The sequence below is a fragment of the Mobula birostris genome, chromosome 6 (assembly GCF_030028105.1).
Source record: "Mobula birostris isolate sMobBir1 chromosome 6, sMobBir1.hap1, whole genome shotgun sequence".
NCBI classification, from domain to species: Eukaryota; Metazoa; Chordata; class Chondrichthyes; order Myliobatiformes; family Myliobatidae; genus Mobula; species Mobula birostris.
This window is the reverse complement of record NC_092375.1, coordinates 50243017-50263638: the sequence shown is the minus strand read 5'-3', so window position 1 is coordinate 50263638 and position 20622 is coordinate 50243017. Positions and strand designations below refer to the sequence as shown.

Sequence of the window (20622 nt, the reverse complement as noted above, 5' to 3'; positions counted from 1 at the left end):
TAGGGACAGCAATACGCCAGTTGATGTTTTAAACATTCATGTGGAAAATAAAACAAATGTGCAATTGATTTAACCATTTGATGAACCACTATTCTTCTTTGATTACAGCAGAAGCTAGAAGGTACAAAGATTGCAGTTGAAGATTTGAATATGTACATGCATCTCAGGATGGTTGGCTAGTTACTTAACAAATGTGATTTAAGAAGCCATGGAGCTTCAAAAAAGCTCCACTTCTTGGAACCGAATCTTAGAATCATACAACACAGTATCAGGACTTTACAGGCCCAACTTAGATTAGCCACAGTGGCCATGACAACTGCAAGTAATGCTATTTGCCTACGTTTGGTCTGTATCCCTTCTTTCCTATCCAAGTACCTGCCCAAATGCCCATTAAGCGCTATAATTATATCTGCCCCACTACCTATTTAAACTTGCCCCTCAGGTCTCCTTTAAAATTTCTCCCCTCCCACCTTAAATTTGTGTCCTGTAGTTCTGGACTCCTCTGCCCTGGGAAAAAAGATTCTGATGATCTATTTTATCTATAAACCTCATAATTTTGTAAACCACTATAAGTTCACCTCTCAAACTCCTATGTTCCAGTGAAGATAAAACCAGTCTATCCAATCTCCTCTTACAACCATTCCAACCATCCCTCCATTCCAGGCAACATCCTGGTGAATCCCTTCTGCACTCTCTCCATTGCTACTACATCTTTCCAATAGCATGACAACCAGAACTGTATGTAATATTCTAAAGTGTGACTTAACCAATATTTTGTGCAATGGCAACATAACTTTACAACTTTTATACTTAAGGCCTCAGCCTATCAATGCATTTTTTACTACCCTAAATCTACCTATGTCACTGCTTTCAGTGAGCCATGGACTTGCACCACATCGTTAAACATCAGCCTTCCTTTGGTTCCTGCCCTACCAGAATTTGACCCTCGAAGTGCATTACTTCCCACATATCTGAATTAAATTCCATTAGCGAAAAATTCAGTTAGTGATTCCGCCTTTCTATTCAAAATTGCCTTTTATCACTATGACTTTAAAATGCACATTGAGTGTACTGTATCAGATTGATCAGCCCCATGCATACTTGCGCTATCAATCCGTAATGGCCCAAAAGTAGAACAACAACTTATTGACTATAGAGCGCAGCTCTCCTATAGTTGGCCATCCAGGAGTGAATTTGTGGCAAGCACAAGGCCATGAAACAAAAAATATGATACACACACCAGGTCACGAATGCTTGGTGCCAGAGACAAAGTCTACACACGCATCTCACAGCAAGCACTGTCATCCTGCATTGTCATGGTCAAGTAGCAGAGCTCGAGCGATCAAGAGAGTGAATTTTTAGGCAGCATTTGGATTATATATGGTATGCCGGCAAACTGATGGGGATGCCTGGGAAACTACAGAAGCATCCTCTGCTGCTGAATCTAGCATTCCAGCAGATGAACCAATGGATGTTTCATGAAGAGGAGATTTACTGTCCACTCCCTCAACATCAGCTAACCAGGAAGGCACAGATAGGAAGCTGCATTCCGCCCCCCCCCGGCCCCCCGTGGTGGTCCATAAGGGTAGGTTTCTCCCCACCTGCCAACAGATTTCTGAATGGACAATGAATCCGTGATCACTACTTCAGGATTTTTTTGGTCCTTCTCTTTTTGCATGACTCATTTAATTTAATTTTATGTCTATACTTATTATAATTAGTTTTTATTATTGCAATGTACTGCTGCTGTAAGAAAAACAAATTTCAGGACATATACCAGTGATATTAAACCGGATTCAGATTCTGATACGCCAGCCAATTGACCGGAACCAAGCAGGAGAGACATTTCATCAGTTTTCTCAGCTTACTCACATATTCCTTTCCTCCACAGTTCCCATCTACAGGGGAGAGGGATGTACTGTATCAGATAGTGAGAATGTAGTGACTGCACATGTGGCTGATCAATTGCCTGGTGAATTGATTGGGTCTCCTGCATGCGGGAGGCACTCTCTTTAGGGTACGGGCTTTCAAGTGTGCATGCTTTTGTCTTGGTGGGCCTGGTTCATAGCTCCCACACTGTAAGTTGCACAGTGTGTACTGTTTCTAAAATAACTCAGTAAAATTGTTTAATCATACTACTCCGTGATCTTCTTGCTCCGCACATACATAACATTGAGATTTTGTTTTATGCAAGGTAATGGAGCATACAGTGCACCATTATTTCCTAAAGGTTTCACTATAAGACTCACTAAGAAACTTAACATTTCAACGGTAGTTGCATACACTCTACATTGGCTAGCGAGGGCAGAAGTTCAAGATAAAATGGCTGATATCATGTACATATAAAGTGGCTGGGCCAAGACTAGCTCAAAACTAGGCCTCCAGTTGCATTCCACTGGTCAGGGACACAGGAATTCTGAGTGCCTTCGATGCCAACCTAGCCACAGGTAGGTCTGAGCAGATAGAGATTTAATTATTTTTTATGGAACCAGAACTTGTGCTCCTGCTGATTCAACAGAAATTAAAACAGGGAAAAAGACTGTTCAGTCTTGTGGCCTGCCACACAACCTGGCTGAAGAACTAAAAACTATATTTGTGTATGCTTTATTTCCTTGCTATTCAAATATATTTTTGGATACTATACAGAGAGTGCAGAGGAGAATTACAAGGGTGTTGCCTGGATTGGAGGGCGTACCTTATGAGAATAGGTTGAGTGAATTTGGCCTTTTCTCCTTGGATTAACGGAGGATGAGAGGTGACCTGATAGAGGTGTATAAGATGGTGAAAGGCATCAATCGTGTGGATTTTTCTCAGGGCTGAAATGGCTAACACAAGGGGGCATAGTTTTAAGGTGCTTGGAAATAGGTACCAATGGGACGTCAGGGGTAAGTTTTTCACACAGAGAGTGGTGGGTGCATGGAATGCACTGCTGGCGGTGGTGGTGGAAGTGGATACAGTAGGGTCTTTTAAGAGCCTCTTAGCTAAGTACATGGAGCTTAGAAAAATAAAGGGCTATGCGCTAGTGAAATTCCAGGCAGTTTCTAGAATAGGTAGCAGAGTCAGCACAACCTTCTAGGCCGTAAGGCCTGTAATGGGCTGTAGATTTCTATGTTCTACATACAGTGGGATCCTTAAACCAGCAGTGGAATACTGAAGTGTCTAACACAGGGGTAGCCAACCTTTTACATTGCATGCGTCAATTTTTTCACTCACGAGTTCAGATGTGCCATACAACTCTTATACCCCCATTCAATTCTTGTAAAAATATGTTAATATAGAACTCGTGCATGAAAAAACTGATGCATGGAATGTGAAAGGTTGGCCACCCCGGTCTAACACTTGCAAATTTAATTATCTAACATTTACTTCAATACCTGCTTGATCACTTCCTAGTCTGACAAGTCTATCGAAATCACAACATAAATGGGTATTGTTAATCCATTTTGCTTTAAAAATATTTTGAGACTGAATTTCTCTCACTGGCCTTCCACATCTCCAGGACCACAAATGATTCTAAAGATGGTGATGAATACTATTGAAAGTTCTCTGCAAGTGCAGCAGATCTGTTGGATTGTGTTGCCTTAGGTCAATGATAAAAGGTATTAAGCGCAGCCTCCACTAACTCAGGACAGTTCTGTGGATAAACGGCCCCAACACTGGTCTAACAATGAGTTCAGTCCTATAAACTGGGGTTGTATTAAAGGCTACTCTCAAATGTGGAAAGGTGGAAGAGGTACTTCTGAAGGGAATGACAGTTGAGTCAATGCTTTGCCTTCAGGGGCACCTCTTCGACATTTATAAGTTCAGTATACAATGTACGGTTACATAGAATGCCCTGAATGCAACACAACATCACATGACAGACATTTTCTAGTAGATCTTCTTCCACTATGGTTAGTGACACAGGTCCTCCACGTCCACTCTATTTTGGCCTTTCAATATTTGCTACGTTTCAATGAGATCCCTCCTCATTTTTCTAAACTCCAATGAATACAGGTCCAGATCCATCAAACTCACCTCATATATTAACATTTCTATTCCCAGAATCATTCTTGTAAATCTCTTCTGGACCCTCTCCAACATAGCACATAATTTCTTAAATACGGGGCCCAAGATTGCTCACAGTGCTCCAGGTGCAGTCTGACCATTGCCTTATAAAGCCTCAGCATCACATCCTCAATGTTATATTCTAGTTCTCTCTAAATGAATGCTAACATTGCATTTGCCTCTTTACGACAGACTCAACCTGCAAGATTTCCTTTAGGAAATCCTGCATGTGGACTCCAAAGTCCTTTGCACCTCTGATTTCTGAATTTTCTCCCCATTTAGAAAACAGTCTACGCCTTTATTCTTTCTACCAAAATGCATGACCATACACTTCCCTATTCTGTTTTCTATCTGCCACTTATTCACCCATTCTCCTCATATATTTAAGTCCTTCTGCAGACTTCCTGCTTCCTCAACACTACCTGCCTATCCACCCATCTTTGTATCATCCACAAACAGAAGTAGTTTCAAAATTTATGTTTTTGTCCCTATATTAGTGTGAATTTTCTAAATCTTAAAACTGCATTGTGAAATTAAACGCTTGGCATAATTAGACATACAATACCATGCTAAGCCACACATATCTTGTTATCAACATAGACCTTTCCAAAATATTTCCATTAATTGCACTGAACTTGTATTCACATTATACCTACAAATTCAAATCATGAATCATACTGGCCAAGTACAGATCATGCTAAATTAGCAGCTTGGGGAAAAGAAAATCTCCCTTCCTTTTGGTTTCAAAAGGCTGAGTTACAAGACAAGATAGTTTGATTTAATCTGGTATGGAATGACCCACCCATTCTGATTTTTGCAGGAAAGAAAACTTCTGCATATGCTAGATTAAAAGAATAATAATGTCCCGCATGGTATTGCAACTTAATCTGGACAACAACTGAATATCAAAAACAAACCACAATCCAATCTAGGGGTCTTTTCTGTGGTGAATTTTATCTGAAGTATTACCACCTGGGAAGAAGTGGCATATTATACGGATGCTAGTATATTTTCCAGAAACAAATTACGTAAAATGTTTTCACTTTGCAAATCAAGTTAAATCCACAAAAATAAACAGGGAAGGAGGGATTGAGAAGAGGATGATTTGTTCTCCAGTATGTAGAAAAATAGGTCTACACTGTAAACCTGAAGTCCAAACTCCTTTAGACAAAGGCTATAATAAAATTTGAAGGATTCTAGATTTAAACAATTTTCTTCTTTCCCGCAAAATATGAAAAATATTATGCAGCAAAACCCCAACTGATTAGCCACATGGCAAAGCCTCACACAACAAATATTGAAAGTGGCACATGGCTTGTAATTGGTTCAGCAAGTTCTGTTCCAAATTAACCAAACAAACCCTACAGATATGTATAGAAAATTAGTAACCAAGGAAGTAGAGAAACAGGAAATTTATGCTAAGATATCTAATTACCATGAACTGTTTTCATCCACTCCATATTAAATGAAATGATGTCAAAGGATACCACTAATTCTTCATACCCATATTTTAAAATTACTGTACATCGTTTAAAAATGTATTTTCAATGTTGAAACACATATTTCATTATTAACACAGGTAGTTTACAGAAGATGAACATAAAGAAATTTGAATGTTCATCAAAAAAAAAGTAAAACCATTGTGGTGTATTTTCCCCTTCTTCTGATTCCATCCATCCATGAGGGCAACTAAAAAGTTCCATGGTCCCAAGATCATTCTGTTCTGTTCTCAAGCAACCATTATCCAAATTGAGCTCAATCCTTTCTTCACATAGTTTGAGACATGTTTATCAACAATGACCTGTTCAGTAACCTAGACAAGAAACTTCTGTAGTTTTCATGCAACTTTTTGGAATTCACTACTCAATGTGCTGTGGTGGCTCAAATGCCATGTGTATGCAAGATAGAAGTTAATAAATTTTTAAATATTAGGAGAATCAAGGCCTGTGGGATCATTACAAGAAGTGGAGTGGAGACATAAGATTAGCTGTAATTTTATTCATTGGGAAGTCAAACATCTTCCCCCAGCTTCCATTTCTTACACTGTTATTTTCCTTCCATAGATCAAGGCTGTTAGGGGAGCATTCGATACATTATTATCAATAAAAATAGTTCAACATTCCCACAAACTAAGTATTAGACTGAGAATGTTCCTACATTTGTATGATTTACTTTAACACTATAAAAATACGCTTATCAGCCAAAGTTGTAGTTGAAATCAAATCAAGAATTGAATTTCAATCATTTTTCACAATAGATATAAATGTGGTTATTTTTACCTGGAAGAGAAGTCTCAGGGACTGAAAAGCTACCATAAAGCCAAAAAAAATGGAAAGCTCTGGAAGCTTAAAATGTTAACCAACAAGAAAATGAGCATTTATTAAGAGTGTTTGCCAATACAATCCAGAATTAGAAATGGATGGTTGTTTATGTTTGACGTAGCTCAGTAATTATTGGGTAACTGAAGGATACAAGTTACAAACACTATATGAACCCTGATGAAAGTATTAAATGAATATTAAGAATATTTCTACAAACTTAAGCAGACAGAAGTACTGCTTCAGAGGAACAATATTTAAATATACATAACACATTTATTCATATGATAGTATTTAAAGTAGGAGTGTCAAACCATTCTCACTAGTCAGTGTATTTGGATTCTACTGCAAAGATAAAGACAGAAAAATTGCAAGAACCTCCAATAATAACTATCCTAAATGCTAGCTCAGTGGGGAATCGAATTATAATCAAGGAGAAAATATAAAAAGCCTAAAAATGACTGTTGACAATAAACTTTGTATTAATGCCTTCTCACAGCAAGCAGAAATATTATCCAATAAAATTGATAAAAGGGTTAATATCTAAGTTAAAATATGAATGGGATAGAAAATAGACATTTTGAAGTAGAAATCTTTTGAGCTGTCATTAAGTTATAGTGTTAAGAAAAGCTTTGCGAATCATTCTTCTCCCTTCTAAGTCTAATTAAACACTGAACTAAGGTCAAATATCATTGGCTCAATACTATAATATTTTGCATACCATCTCACTGAACTATCAATTGAACTTAAGGCATTATTTGTTGAATAACTATACTACTGAAGGTGCTTAAGCTTTGTTCAATTTTACATCTATAGATTACAAACTGCGTGATTTTTATCTTAACGTGAACTTTATCTATAACTAAGAATAATGGAGATGTGGTACAGGAGCCACCTTCCATGATTGTAATTGTTAGCCATATAACACTGAATATAAAAATACCAATAAACTATCATTATACCTTGTCTTCTGAGCTCTCGATATCAGTTGAGTCATCTGCTGTCAAAGATAACTTTCTTTTATCTTGACGTATTAGATGTTTTGTTTTGAACTGACGCTTTCCTGAAGGTTTTTCCCATTCAGTGTTTGAATACTTTGGTGAGATTGGCGAAAAAAGATGGTCATCCTCCTTTCCAGAACATAAGACGCTCAGTTTGCGGCCTTCCTTGCTTCTTTGTCTTTTAGTTGATGACCGTGACAGTGGTGTGCTGGTGGCGTTTTGCTGCATTTGCCAGCTTGTACTTGTTGTTCCAGATAGAGCAATCTTTTTCCTTGGAGATACTGGAGGTGTAGAAAAACCTAAAAAGAAATTAACATCATTTTCATTAACTAAATTGCTGAAGTTTTAGACCTAATTGCTGAGTTTTATAACAATACAACAACACCAAATTGATCATTTGAATATTGCAGAAGTTACACAGTATTCTAAATAGGTTTAAGAAAGTTGAGTTGTCAAGTACAGAAATCAGTTTCAGAAATATGGTCTATCTCCTCAATGTAAGCAGGGTAATGTTTACAAATGTTTTGAAACTGGTTTCTATATTACTACAGTATGAATGACTAGCTGGCGTAAAAAATACCTGTGGATTGATTAGTCACTCGTTTGAACACAGTAAAGAACTAACTTGCAGTCACTATAACTTTCTAAACTAATCAGGGAACAAACAGATATGAATGCTGCAGGATATCCAGGACAGAAAATGTAGCTTAAACAGCAGCTTTTTTACTAGTCTGTGTTTTGACAGTTGTACATATACACTACAAGTACGTAGTAGAAAACAATAGTTTATAAAGATCATAATTACACTGTTAGACCCTCTACAATCACCGTAATGCATGAATGTACATATGTGGTGGTTGTTAGGTGTATAACTTGAGGAATCTGGTGAGTATATTATTTGTCCATTCTTCTGTTCCTTCCTCCCCACACCACTCTTTAACACACATCAATATCTTTCTCTCCTCTCCGATTTTCTTTCCCTCCAGTTGTTGATCTTATCCTTCCTCTAACTTTGTGCTCATGTTTCAATCCACTGTTCACTGTGCCCTTCCAATTTCCTGTTCCCCTTTGATTTCTCTGTCATTCTGCTCCTCCTTCAATCTATTCTCCTCACCCTGCTTTAAGAGCCAGGTTAATTAAAGAAAAATATAGCTACCATAGACAAGAGCCTCCAGCTGGACACATGCAGTGCCATGACATTAGGTGCTCAACTTTCAGTTAGTGGGGGAGGTAGGGTAAGAAAGCATTTACTCATCTCCGAATCATGCGCACAAATTCAGAGGAAAATACTTTTCATGCCAGAAAACTCTGCTAACTTGATGGATTTGTTCAGGATTCCACTTTGTGAACCAAAATAACTTTCTGGAACTTCCTGGCTCAGGGTAAGAAGGGTCACCCTTCACAAAGCAATGAACCAGTAAAGTGCATGACTGTGGTGAAGTAACAGCAACAGTTGCGGAGGAAAGAGATAGTTTTCCACAATGGGGCTTGTCATTTTAGTTGCAGGGTGAGTTATATCCCCTTGTCAGGAAGCAACATGTAAAACCAAAATTACAAGCAACATATGCAGTGACGTTAGTTTCAATGTTGACTTTTAAGGACTTCAGAGATTTAGTATGGTGGGGTAGACTTGAAGGAAAGCAAAAAGTTGTGTTTCCTGCGATAATTTTATTAACATCTAATGTCTTAAGTATTAATGGAGTGAAGGGACCCATCATTCCCAAACTATTTTTTGCTACTTGCTTTTTGTAAATATATTCTCAGGTGCAGATTTTCTAGGACTTATTTGATTAGGGGGTTCCCGACAATCACTGTTATATCCAACATCTGTAATGCTGTCTATTTTCATCCAATAAACACCAGTGGATACCAAAATAATTCTGTTTTACATATTTTCACTACTTTTGTTACAAGATGATTAAATATTTTAAAAATATTCTATTTATTTAAATCCACTGTTTTAAAGGCCATTGAACACAAGACATTTAAAAACTGAAAACATCTGAGAAATAAGGGGAAACTGAGGAACCTTGGCTGTTTCAGCTGAGGTAATTCTGATCCTTGTACAATAAGTAACTGCTCATTTTAAAAAAGGCAAGAAATTTAAGCAGGTTCAGTGGTTAAAGTTAGGGTTCAGACCAAGAAATTCTTCAAACAATTGCATACAACAAACATTCTGATCAGATTAATGGAGACAAAAATCCCCAAGACATCCAAGGAGTATCTGGATTCTATAATATTTGTACGGTATTTCAGGTTCTTTCTGGATGGATGATGTTTTGCTTTTATTCATACTGTGTGCTGAATCTGCACTACCACAAAATCATGAAACATTCATGATTATTTACATCAACTGAAATACATTCCTTCAACAGCATAATTCTGATGAACAAATGATGGCGGGAAGGGTGGAAAGGAGCAGAGCATTCTAAGGATTACAGCAGGGAATTTGACTGTAAAGTCATTCTAAAGGCAGGCAAGTGTGCCCTACCAACAAAATGGAATTCTGTGGAGTGGAAGGTCACAGCTGAGCTAGATAATTATTGAGTGTTAGCCTCAGATCTGGCAAAGGCAAGTCAGGAGCAGTGCCTTCAGTCTCCTGCAATGAAGCCTGTGGTAAATCACAATAATGTCTGGTGCTTAAACTGGGCCACACTGGATTTTTCTGAATAGTGTCCTGATCTTTCAAGAACTCTCCATGTGATGTGCCTAATGATGGTTCATAATCTTGTTATGAACCAGCACTGCTGCTGTCTACAACAGTCATAAAGGGAATGTGAGCCAGAAGGACAATAGACAACTCTTGTTCGAAAGATCTGATCTAAATTTCTGCTGAGAGCAAGAAAGAGCTTGCTGAACTTGCTGAAAAGAAAGCCATTGCTATTGACAGAGAACATTTAGGGCTACACAGAACCATAAAATATCAGAGCAGTGATAAGGCCATTCAGTCCAAATGACTGGGCCGCTGCTTTTCTCCAAGTGAGCATTTTATTCTAATTACACTCTCCTAGTTCAAAATTCTTTCTTTATAAGAACCTTAACCTTAATTTCAAAATGTTACAGATCCTCTTCCAACTGCAGTTTGTAGCAGAAAATTAAATCAGTTAATTACAGGATTTTTTCCTATCTATTCTTTTTTTTGTTCTGTGATCACCAGCAACTAATAAACTCCAGTTACCAACTCACTGTCCTGGAAAGCACCCAGCAATTCTCAACCTAACGCTCATTTCTGGAACCTTTTCAAGAATCGTGGTTTAATCTTCTAAATTCGAATGCAAAAAATCTTAACTTCTTAAATCTCCAGTTACCTGTGACTTGGATATTGATGTTTCTCTGGTCTGCTGAAACCTTAATACTTGTTTCTGAAAAATACTTCCTATTTGCTTTCCACTGTACCCTAATTATCAGCTAGTGATATTAAAACCATAAAAGGAATGGCAATCAAATTTATTTAAACAGGAAAGAAAAAAAATAATTTAATCAACTGTGATAAATTCTGAATTGTAAGTATATCCTTATGGACAAAATTGATAAGGGAAAAATCATTTAGAATAGTAAAATAATATTTTATAAAATATATTGCCTTTGTATTTGATCAAACTAATTTTCACACCAAATTACTCAACCCTGTCACTTTCTCTGTCTGGCTTTTTCAGAACCATGTGAGAAATATTGTGCAAATCTTATGCAATTTTCACAGTAGCAGTTCAAGGAAAAGAAAAAAAGTTGAAGTTTCTCTCTGTGCTAATAACCTTGGGTTGAAGTTTTCTGAAGGAAGGTTAAATGAAATATTAACCTGTATTAACTGATTTTGTTCAATATGCAAGCACTGCATTCATTTTTAAAATGGGCCCCTCTTTAGGCCAGCTCTGATGTTTCACTAAGCCATTAGTCATAGAGCAATAGAGCACAGACACAGGCTCTATGGCCTAACAAGTCCACACTGACCATAGTGCCCACCCAATTAGTCTTGATGTGTTATGTTCAGCCCATATCCCCTTAGCCCCACCCCTCCATGTACCTATCCAAGTGCTTCATAATTGATACTATTGAACCTGGCTCAACTACTTCCTTTGGCAATGTTTCATATAGTCACTACCCTATGTGTGAAAAAACTGCCCTTCAGGTCTCTTTTAAATCTTTCCTCTCTCACCCTGAATCTGTAGCTTTGGACTCCATCAATTTTGTCTCTGCCTTTCATAATTTTAAACTTTTCTATAAGGTTGCCCCTCATTTTCCTATGTTCTAAGGAATAAAGACCAAGTCTGGCTAACTTCACCCTATCACTCAGGCCCTCTCATCCTGGCAACATGCTTGTTAATCTTTTCTGCACCCTTTCCAGTTTAACCACATCTTTTCTTTAATGCAGTGAGCGAAACTGAATACAGTACTCCAAGTGCAGACTCATCAACAACTTGTACAACTGCAACATAACATCCAAACCCCGTATCACCCTGGATTACTGAAGGCCAGAGTGATAAATGCTTTTTTCATCAACCTCTTTACCTGTAATGTCACTTTCAAAGAACTATGTACATGTACCCTTAATTACCATTACACCCCTAGTGCCCTGCCATTCATAGTATAAGGCCTACACTGGTTTGACTTTCCAGAATGAATCACCTCACACATATCTGCAATGAATTCCATTTGACAATTCTCGGCCCACTTCCCTAACTGATCAAGATCCTCCTGTAAATAACCTTTTTTGAAACACCTTGTAATTTCATAAATTTATTGATCAAGACTAGCAACTTCGTATCCAAATCATTTTTATAAATAACAAATAACAAGGGTCCCAGCACTGATTCCTGTTGCACGCCACTAGTTAATTGCCACTAATTGGAGAAAAAAAATTACCACCCTCTTCTTCCTAGCTTCGAGCTAATTTTGCATCCTCAGTTCTCAGTTCTATTTGATACACATTGAACAGTTATTCCATTCAGTAGTCCAACCAAATGGAGTTTCCTCATTTGATCCTTGTTTTTAAAATTTTCTTTGTTCTAAAATTTCCAGATTCTGGATGGCTCTTAGTTAGTTCTATTCTCTTTATTCTCCCACATTTTCCTATTGCATCATTTCTGTCGACGTGACGATCCACACCACAGCTTCTGAAGAAACTTCCATTCTCTCCGATTCTTCCATTTCCTGCTTTCATTTTTGCATGTAATCTTCACATGAAAACATAAGACAGACAACTGACCTTCCCCTTCTTCCTTCCCACCAAACTGATTACCAAGTACTCTTTCTGATGAAAGATCAGTCTGAAAATTTGACTGTTTCTCTTTTCATTGGTCCCGTTCTATTTATTGTTTATTTCCAGTATTTTCTTTTTCCTTCAGATTTCTAACAACTTTTGCACTTATAATAAAAAGTTGTCAATGTTGCCAAACATTACATTTCTGAAGCATTAAGTAATAGATCTAAAAATAGATCTCAGAGTCCAACATCCAAACTGCAAGCCCATCTCTGAATTCTAAAGTCATCTTGTTGCTCATATGTGTTTGTCTCCATGGGTTAATTCACTACTTGTGAAACTTAAGGATTGCATCAATTTTTTTCCTTTTCTTTTTAACAGGGAAAAATTAGCTTCACCCGATATGACACGATTTGATACACCTCCTGTCAATTCACCATGAAACAAATGTTAACAGGCTAGGTCATCTTCACAACAGTAGAATGTAAAATTATTTGAGAAATGCAAAATGGAGACCATCAATAAATAGATAACTACAAGGAAGTACTTAATAATTTTTGCTCAGGAATAATCAGAATGAGAAGCAAATGAAAATTTGGTTAAGGTACTTTAAGTTTTCTTTGAAAGTTTTCAAAATTCCTTCTCCTCAAGAGTTCCATGTTTAGTGAAAAGGAAAAGTGTTTGGAAGAATCTGATTAGTGCCCCATTTTCCTTATAAGGTACATTAAGTGTTTCTAAATTAAACAAACATTCAGACTTCTCCAGGTTTCAAATGTACCTTTCTCGAAGTCATTCCTATTGAAGGTCTCTTCAGATCCATTTCTGTTTGCCTTGGCATCTGATGCTTTCTTGGTACTTTTTTCTTCTGCCCTGTCTTTGACTTTAATTTCTTTTGCAATAATCTCTGACTCCTTGCCTCCTGCTAATTCCTTTCTGCTGTGTCGATCTGTCTTGGAAGGAGAGGATTTGTTGGGAGACACTTGCTGCTCCCAGAGTGCCCTTAGATGATGCAGATGTCTTTGCTTGCGTGGATGGAGTCCTGTTAGTTCAATGCACACTTTTAGGTTTGTTACTTCACTTGAGTGCGAATCTTCTGAATTATCCGTGGATTCATCATTCATCTCTTTTTCAGTCCATTCATCTACTTTGAAAATAGTCCAAGTTAATGAAACATGCCCTACAACTAACAACACTACAAACAAAATCATATGCAGCCCTACTGTTCTGAGCAATCCTGAATGTTATGCTTTTCAATATTTCAATACAAATATGTTATTTCCTGTCATCACAACACAATCATCCTGGAAAAATGAATCTCCCATGTTAGTGTCAAATGAAACTTAACAATTTAAGAACGTGACTCCCAACTCTGAGCAAAATGAAATTTGTATTTGCCAATACTTATTTTTAAAAAGCCAAATAAAAAATGGATAAGCTATTTGATTCTTGCTGGTTTAGTCCGTGTATGATATAACTCCTAAATTTAAAAAATAATAATCATTTTCTTTGGAAATACAGTCATGCCCTATGATGTTACATATTTAATATATCCACAGAAAGTTCGTATAATGTATTATATATTTCATTATAACATACAAGGAAGCCAATTTGGCCCATTTGAGTCTATGCTGGTTCACAGATCATTGTCATTCCTCACCTACTTTTCCCTGTAACCTATTCTTTAAAAATTTTCATCAATATTTTGCCCCTCTCCCTGGATGCCATTGGCAGGGGCAACTTACTGTAGTTACTTACCTTCCCAACTGTACCTATATAGAATATGGGAGGAAACCACAGCATGAAGGGGAAAGCCATGCAGCCAGAGGGAGAATGAGCAAACTCCACAACAGCACCGTGGTCAGCACTGAACTGGGTTGCTGGGGCTGAAAAGCTCCAAATGGAGCAGGAGCCTGACATTATTCTTTATAAACAAAAGGTTGTTTGGGTATGAATGATTGTGAATATATAATTTGCTTTTCTGTCAATAAATTGATGAGAATGACCAAGTAGATGAGTAATATTAAATGCATTTTATAGAATAATAAACTCTACATTTTTGGCCAAGTTAGGTGATGCCATGGCCTATCTGCGCTAAGTTGCAGTAGGAGAGATACACAAATGACCAACATACTCATGGGATGGAAGAGAAAAATAGATAGCAAGAAATCACTATGTAACATTGCTCCCCATTGCTATCCAGTGACTCTTTTAGCAGCAAATGCTTTTATCTATGTCATAACTGAGAAATAATTGGATTTGATGTTTTCCTAAAGGTAAAAGAATTTACCAAGCCATCATCATGGAATGTTATGTTGAAGTAGTATAAGACCCTAGGCCTGAGTCGACGTAGTAGTAGTGTATAAGATGTTGATGAGGCCTAATTTGGAGTATTGTGTGCAGTTTTGGTCACCTACCTACAGGAAAGGTGTTGAAATAATGTAGAGAAAATGTACAAGGCTGTTGCTAGGACTTGGGGATCTGAGTTACAGTTGAATAGTTAGGACTTTATTCCCTGGACTGTAGAAGAATGAGGGGAGATTTGATAGAGGTATACGAAGTTATGAGGGGCATAGATAGGGCAAATGCAAGCAGGCTTTTTCCTTTGCGGTTGGGTGACACCAGAACCAGAGGTCATAGATTAAGGGTGGAAGGTGAAATGTATAAGGGAAACATGAGGGGGAATTTCTTCACTCAGAGGGTGGTGAGAGTGTGGAACGAGCTGCCAGCGGAAGCGTGTTCAATTTAAACATTTAAGAGTAATTTGGATAGGTACATGGATGGGAGGGCTTTCAAGGGATATGACCTCAATGCCAGGGACTAGGCAGATGAATAGTTTGGCAAGGGCCAGAGGGGCCAAAGGGTCCGTTTCTGTGTGATAGTGATCTATGATTCTATTTGCAAAATGTTCGGGAGAAAGTCAAAATTAATTACCAAAATAGCCACAAATTTAAAAAACATGAAAGATACACAATTTACTTTCTGCATCATTTTAGGTGCTTATCTGATTCAATATTATCCTCCTTTAACCAAGAGTGTTCAGACTGTATTCTCCATGGTGACCTTGCATCTGCTGGAAGTGGAACTGTGCTGACTGTGCACCTTAACAACCTATCCAAGATAAAGGAACAAACCCACCAGTTCTCGCTTTTAGAATGGCAACGTTAAAGTAAAGTGCTGTATTGGTCTAGATGGATTATAATAATCGGAATCACAAAAAAATTAAGGCAAACAAATCTAGCAACTTAGAACATTCAGGGCTAGCCAAAAATCTAACTTCCCAGCACCTGGTTTATAACTCTGTAGGTTATGGTTCTTTTGAGTGGTCATCCAGATCTTTTCAAATGTGACAAAATTTACCTCTCCACCACCCTCTCAGTTGATGACTTCCAGGCTCCAGGTTGTTGTTTGAAGACCTTTTTCTCAACTCCCCACTAATCCTTTTATCAATTACCTTAAATCTGTATTTTTTTATATTTTCAAAATGCTTATTAATAAATGCTTTTGTAAAAAATCCTGATCAAACATTAAATATGTTAAACACTACACTGAACTTTAATCTGATTTTGCAAGATGTTTCAAAACTACTTCTGCAACAATTTGTATTTAAAATGTGAGCATTTTAAAAAAGTTTTTGTTTTATAATAAAGAGCATATTTGCCTCTTGGACCTATTCAGTTTTTTCTATACTGAAAGGGTTCGATATATTCTCAAGTACTCGTTTAATAATCTACTAAAAAGGAGAAGGAACCTTGAAATCTTTTGTATATATCAAATTAAAAGATAACACTTTACAGGTGTATATTAGATGGAATTTTTCACAAGAAAAAGATGTTCACCCAGCCTAAACTTAACTTTGTCATATTTATAATATACGTTTGTACATGCAATCAGAAAGTACAAAATACTGTAACCCTTACCTGTAATGGAACTTTGTCTTTTTCTTTTCATCTTAAAAATTTCTGGCATCATTGATCGATTGATGCAGGTCTCATTATAACCCTTCATCTCTGATTGTCCTTCATGAGTGTTCATTTTGTCTCGGTTCCCTCCTAAAATTTTCTTGCAATATTGGCTATCCTGGTCAAAGGCTGGCTCAGAATTATAACTAGCACCCTCACGATGATGAGTCTGTATAGTTTTTTCAAAGTCGTGATTAGATGGGGATACTTTCTGTAGGGTCGAACTCTCTGCATTGGTACGATCACTCCAATATTCTCCATTTTCATGATTTTCAACCAGCTGATCTAGGTGCTTTGCATTGCTATCTAGATCATCTGCAGAAAAAGTGGCTAATTAGTTCCTACATGTATTTCAGTACCATATAAACAAGTGGAAATTTGATGCATTTTCTTTTGAATAATTTTTTTATAATAAAAACTGCAATTTTAAAATGGTAAATATATACACGACAAATTTGCAGGCTTTGTCCAAACCTCAGAAAATTTAGAAGAGTAGTGACAAATTGACAGAGGCACTATTTCTAATTTTCCAAATATTTTGGAAACTGGAGAACATACAAAATGATTGTAGTATAACAAATGTTAGAGCTGGTTTGAAACAAGAGGAAGCAATAACCAAAGTACACTCAACTTCTCTCCAGATCTTAATAGGAAAGCTCTACATGAGGTCAAATTTGGGGGGAACCCTCAGTGATTTAAGGATTTTAGAATGTTAAAGATGGAAGGAGAGCTGGAGACCAAGCCAAGAAGGAATTTGAACCTGGCCTTATGGTATTGAAAAGAGTTCTTTGAGAACCAGGAACCAGACCTAAATTTTTCACATGCAAATTTGTGTTTATTTGCCTTAAAAAATGAGGGATCAGAAGCACAAGTTAAGCATAGTATATTTGACATTATAGATGCTTGGCTGCAGGGTAGGAATAATGATACGAAAGTAACTTGAATATAGGAATATTCATTTGTTATATATCCAGTTCTGAATGTTTCTGTGTGGAGGAAGAGATTCTGAAGTGAGTTCACGTCAGCTGCTTTGAAAATAAGATTCAACATGCAAAATCTTTTTCTATTTAAGAAAAGTGTAATTCGTTCCGCTGATAGATAAGGATTCATTAGGCCTAAAGAAGTGATGTGTACAAAACATCATTTTGACCACAAAACAGAAAATATTGAAGATGCTCAAAGGTCAAATCTCAACTGTTGATAAAGTATGGAAGTTGATGTTTCAAGTTTAATATCTTTCAAGATTACAAATGAATAATGTAAAACAAAATAAGAGAAAAAAGCAAAATAATACACAGGCTGAAAACAAAGCACACATGAAAAAAGACAAAAAAAAAAATTAAAGGCTGCATCTATTTATGTTTTTGTCAGGATTTCCTGAAGTACCTTACAGAATATTAAGTATTTTGTGGAAGATAATTATTGTTACAATGTTAGAAATGTGGGCACAATTTATGCACATCTTAGTTCATCAAATTTCAAAGCAATAGTGACAGGATATAATGCTTTAATTAGTGATAGGTAATTGTACAATGAAACATGACCAATACATTTGGGATAATACATCACTTTTTCGTCAAAATAAGTGCTCTGTTATATCAATCTATAAGGGCAGAGGGGATCTTGTTTTAATGCCAACCTCTAAAAGTATAGTACCTTCTAGGTTTTTCAATAATGTTTCAGCCTAGAATTTTGTCCCCAAGTCTCTCATGAGCTTTGAACCAGCAATCCTCTGATTTTGAGAAGAGAATGCTACAAATTGAACAAGAGTTTAAAAAGGATGACCTGAAATGTGCTAAACTGGAGATTAGAAAAATGGTTTAAGAATGGAAGTGATAAGCAGAGGAGCCAAGAGGAAACATAGAAACCAAATAAAGATAACAACAGAGTGCAAGAAGATCTCAGAATGGATTAGTCAGGAAAATAGGAAGTATGAAAAATTAGCAAATGAATCAGAAGCCATTGACCTAAGAGTCTGAGAGAATGAAAAGAGTACCAATCACCACCCACAATTGGTTTATTTGTGCAGTTTTAACAACCCTGTTATACAAAAAGCAGAGGAACACTGGAAAAGGTACATTGAGTACACTCATTCCAGCAATAAGACAGCATATTTGAGATCTGAGATGTGATTTAAAAAATTGCAGATGATAATGCTGTATTATAACAGAAGTGTTTAAAATTTTAAAACTGTATTTAGAGATAAATAGTGAAAGATCATTTTCAAGTGCTGTCCAGATTCCTCTGATACGTGACAGTACCTGCCTCCATCACGGTCCCGTTCAATGCATTTTAGGAAGATTTTTTCTACCCAGAGGGTGATTGCAGTCTGGAACATACTGCCTGAGAAGGTGGTGGATGCAGGTACTCTCATTTAATTAAAAGTTCAGCTAAGATGTATCTGCACAAGCACTTGACTCACCAAGGCACAGCAGGCTATGGACTAAGTGCTAGTAAATGGAATTAGTATAGATAAATACTTGATGGTCAGCAGAGACATGGTGACCCAAAGGGCCTGTTTCTGTGCTGTATGACTTTATGATTCTATTAGTCAGTAAATGGTTATAAAGCAACATAAATTAAGGAATTATAGTAGAAACACAAAATGTGTTTAAAAAAAAGAATCACACGAAAGGTTAACAGAATATTTACTATTATGTTCCTAGGCCCCACAGACCTGAGTTACTCATTTCATTTGAAGTAGAATTGGGTAAATATTTGAAGAAATTACTAAAATATACAGAGGAGCAAGTAGATGGGATGGGAGTATATAGCTCACAGTGATAGTACCAAAGGAATAAGACACCAAATTTCTCTCTGGTGACATTTTTAATAGCTACAATAAGAAGTCATAGAGTGGAAATTAAAGTACAATTAAGGTAGATTTTTTATAAAAACAAATAAACGTTTTCCAATAAATTTAGAAGGAATTCTTGCTTTACTGGATCCTCATTTTTCTAATTGTGCCTTTTTCATACAATTAATAGATAAGATATTTTCTATTTAATCTATTTGAACCATTTTATAGAGAAGTGTTGGCTCCCATTTTTAAATCTCAGAAATAATACTCCGAGGATTGGTATTGTAAGGAGCCTACACTATTTCAAAAGTCAAGAACTAATTTGTTGTACTTCATTATTAGCATGCAAGTTACTTCAAGTTTACTTCAGTACGTACCTCAGATAACTTGACATTTTTCCTTAAGGTACACCAAATACAATGCTTCAGCAATGAATCATTACATAACTTAAGCAGAAAGATGTCCTTACATTTCATAAGTTTGAAAATAATTAAAATTAAAAAGTAGTTCCAATGAGTACAACTAATCATCTTCAAGATTTGTATAAAATTACAAGTTAGGATATTTTTGCTAAATACCTTAATAAAAATTGATAATGCATAGAAACACAATTATATTCCTTGAACTTTTCTCAATAACTGCAAAATGAATACATACCAGACTTGTTGTGTGCTTGCACTTGCAGAAGAAGTGGAATAAAATCTCGGAATCCATTCTTTTGTTTCTTTTGGAAGGCTAATTTAAAAGCCAAAAAAATAAAATATATACTGGTTGGCCTATCAAACAGTTCTGTTTTTTTTCAGATACAATAAAAATTAAGTACTGTGGTGGTTGAGTGCTAGTCTTTTGCCTAATACCATAAATCAAATGAAGAAATACTGAACTAGACATTACAGGTGCTGAAAAATGTTTGACACCTTGCAAGTAATTTCTAGTTTACTATTTTTGCAGAAACATTAACCCATTTAAAGTGAGTTATTGGTTGCATAAAATAATACAGGCAAATGTCATAACAAAGATATGAAACAGTCATATATCAATATCACCAACAGCAATCAAAAATGTAATTGTTCTAATTCTATTTTTGTACTTATTGCCATCTAACATTCACACTAAGATATTACAGAAGATTTCACAGAGTAATGTTCTTTGGTGAGACCTTTAATTTTTTTTCAAGTCATGAGTTCACCATATTATATTTTTCAGCAGTGTAAACTAAGATGTATGCAATTTGATGGTTTGCATGTTTTGAGTTAATCACGGTTAGGTTGTATATTAATTGCTCTGTATGCCCCTAAGC

General features: G+C 36.4%; 1 protein-coding gene across 8 annotated transcripts in view; it reads right to left on the bottom strand.

Annotated features, from left to right (window-relative positions):
* Nucleotides 1-20622, bottom strand: part of bcor (BCL6 corepressor) — a 302269-nt gene that overhangs the window by 21158 nt on the left and 260489 nt on the right. For 6 of the 8 annotated variants that reach the window (XM_072260463.1, XM_072260464.1, XM_072260467.1 and 3 more), the window contains 4 exons: nucleotides 19980-20057; nucleotides 16481-16837; nucleotides 13342-13707; nucleotides 7328-7665 (listed from right to left, as the gene is read on the bottom strand). In XM_072260463.1, the coding sequence (XP_072116564.1) occupies nucleotides 7328-7665; nucleotides 13342-13707; nucleotides 16481-16837; nucleotides 19980-20057 (1139 nt within the window). The remainder of the gene's footprint in view (nucleotides 1-7327; nucleotides 7666-13341; nucleotides 13708-16480; nucleotides 16838-19979; nucleotides 20058-20622) is intronic. The other 2 variants (XM_072260465.1, XM_072260470.1) reach the window with 2 other exon arrangements.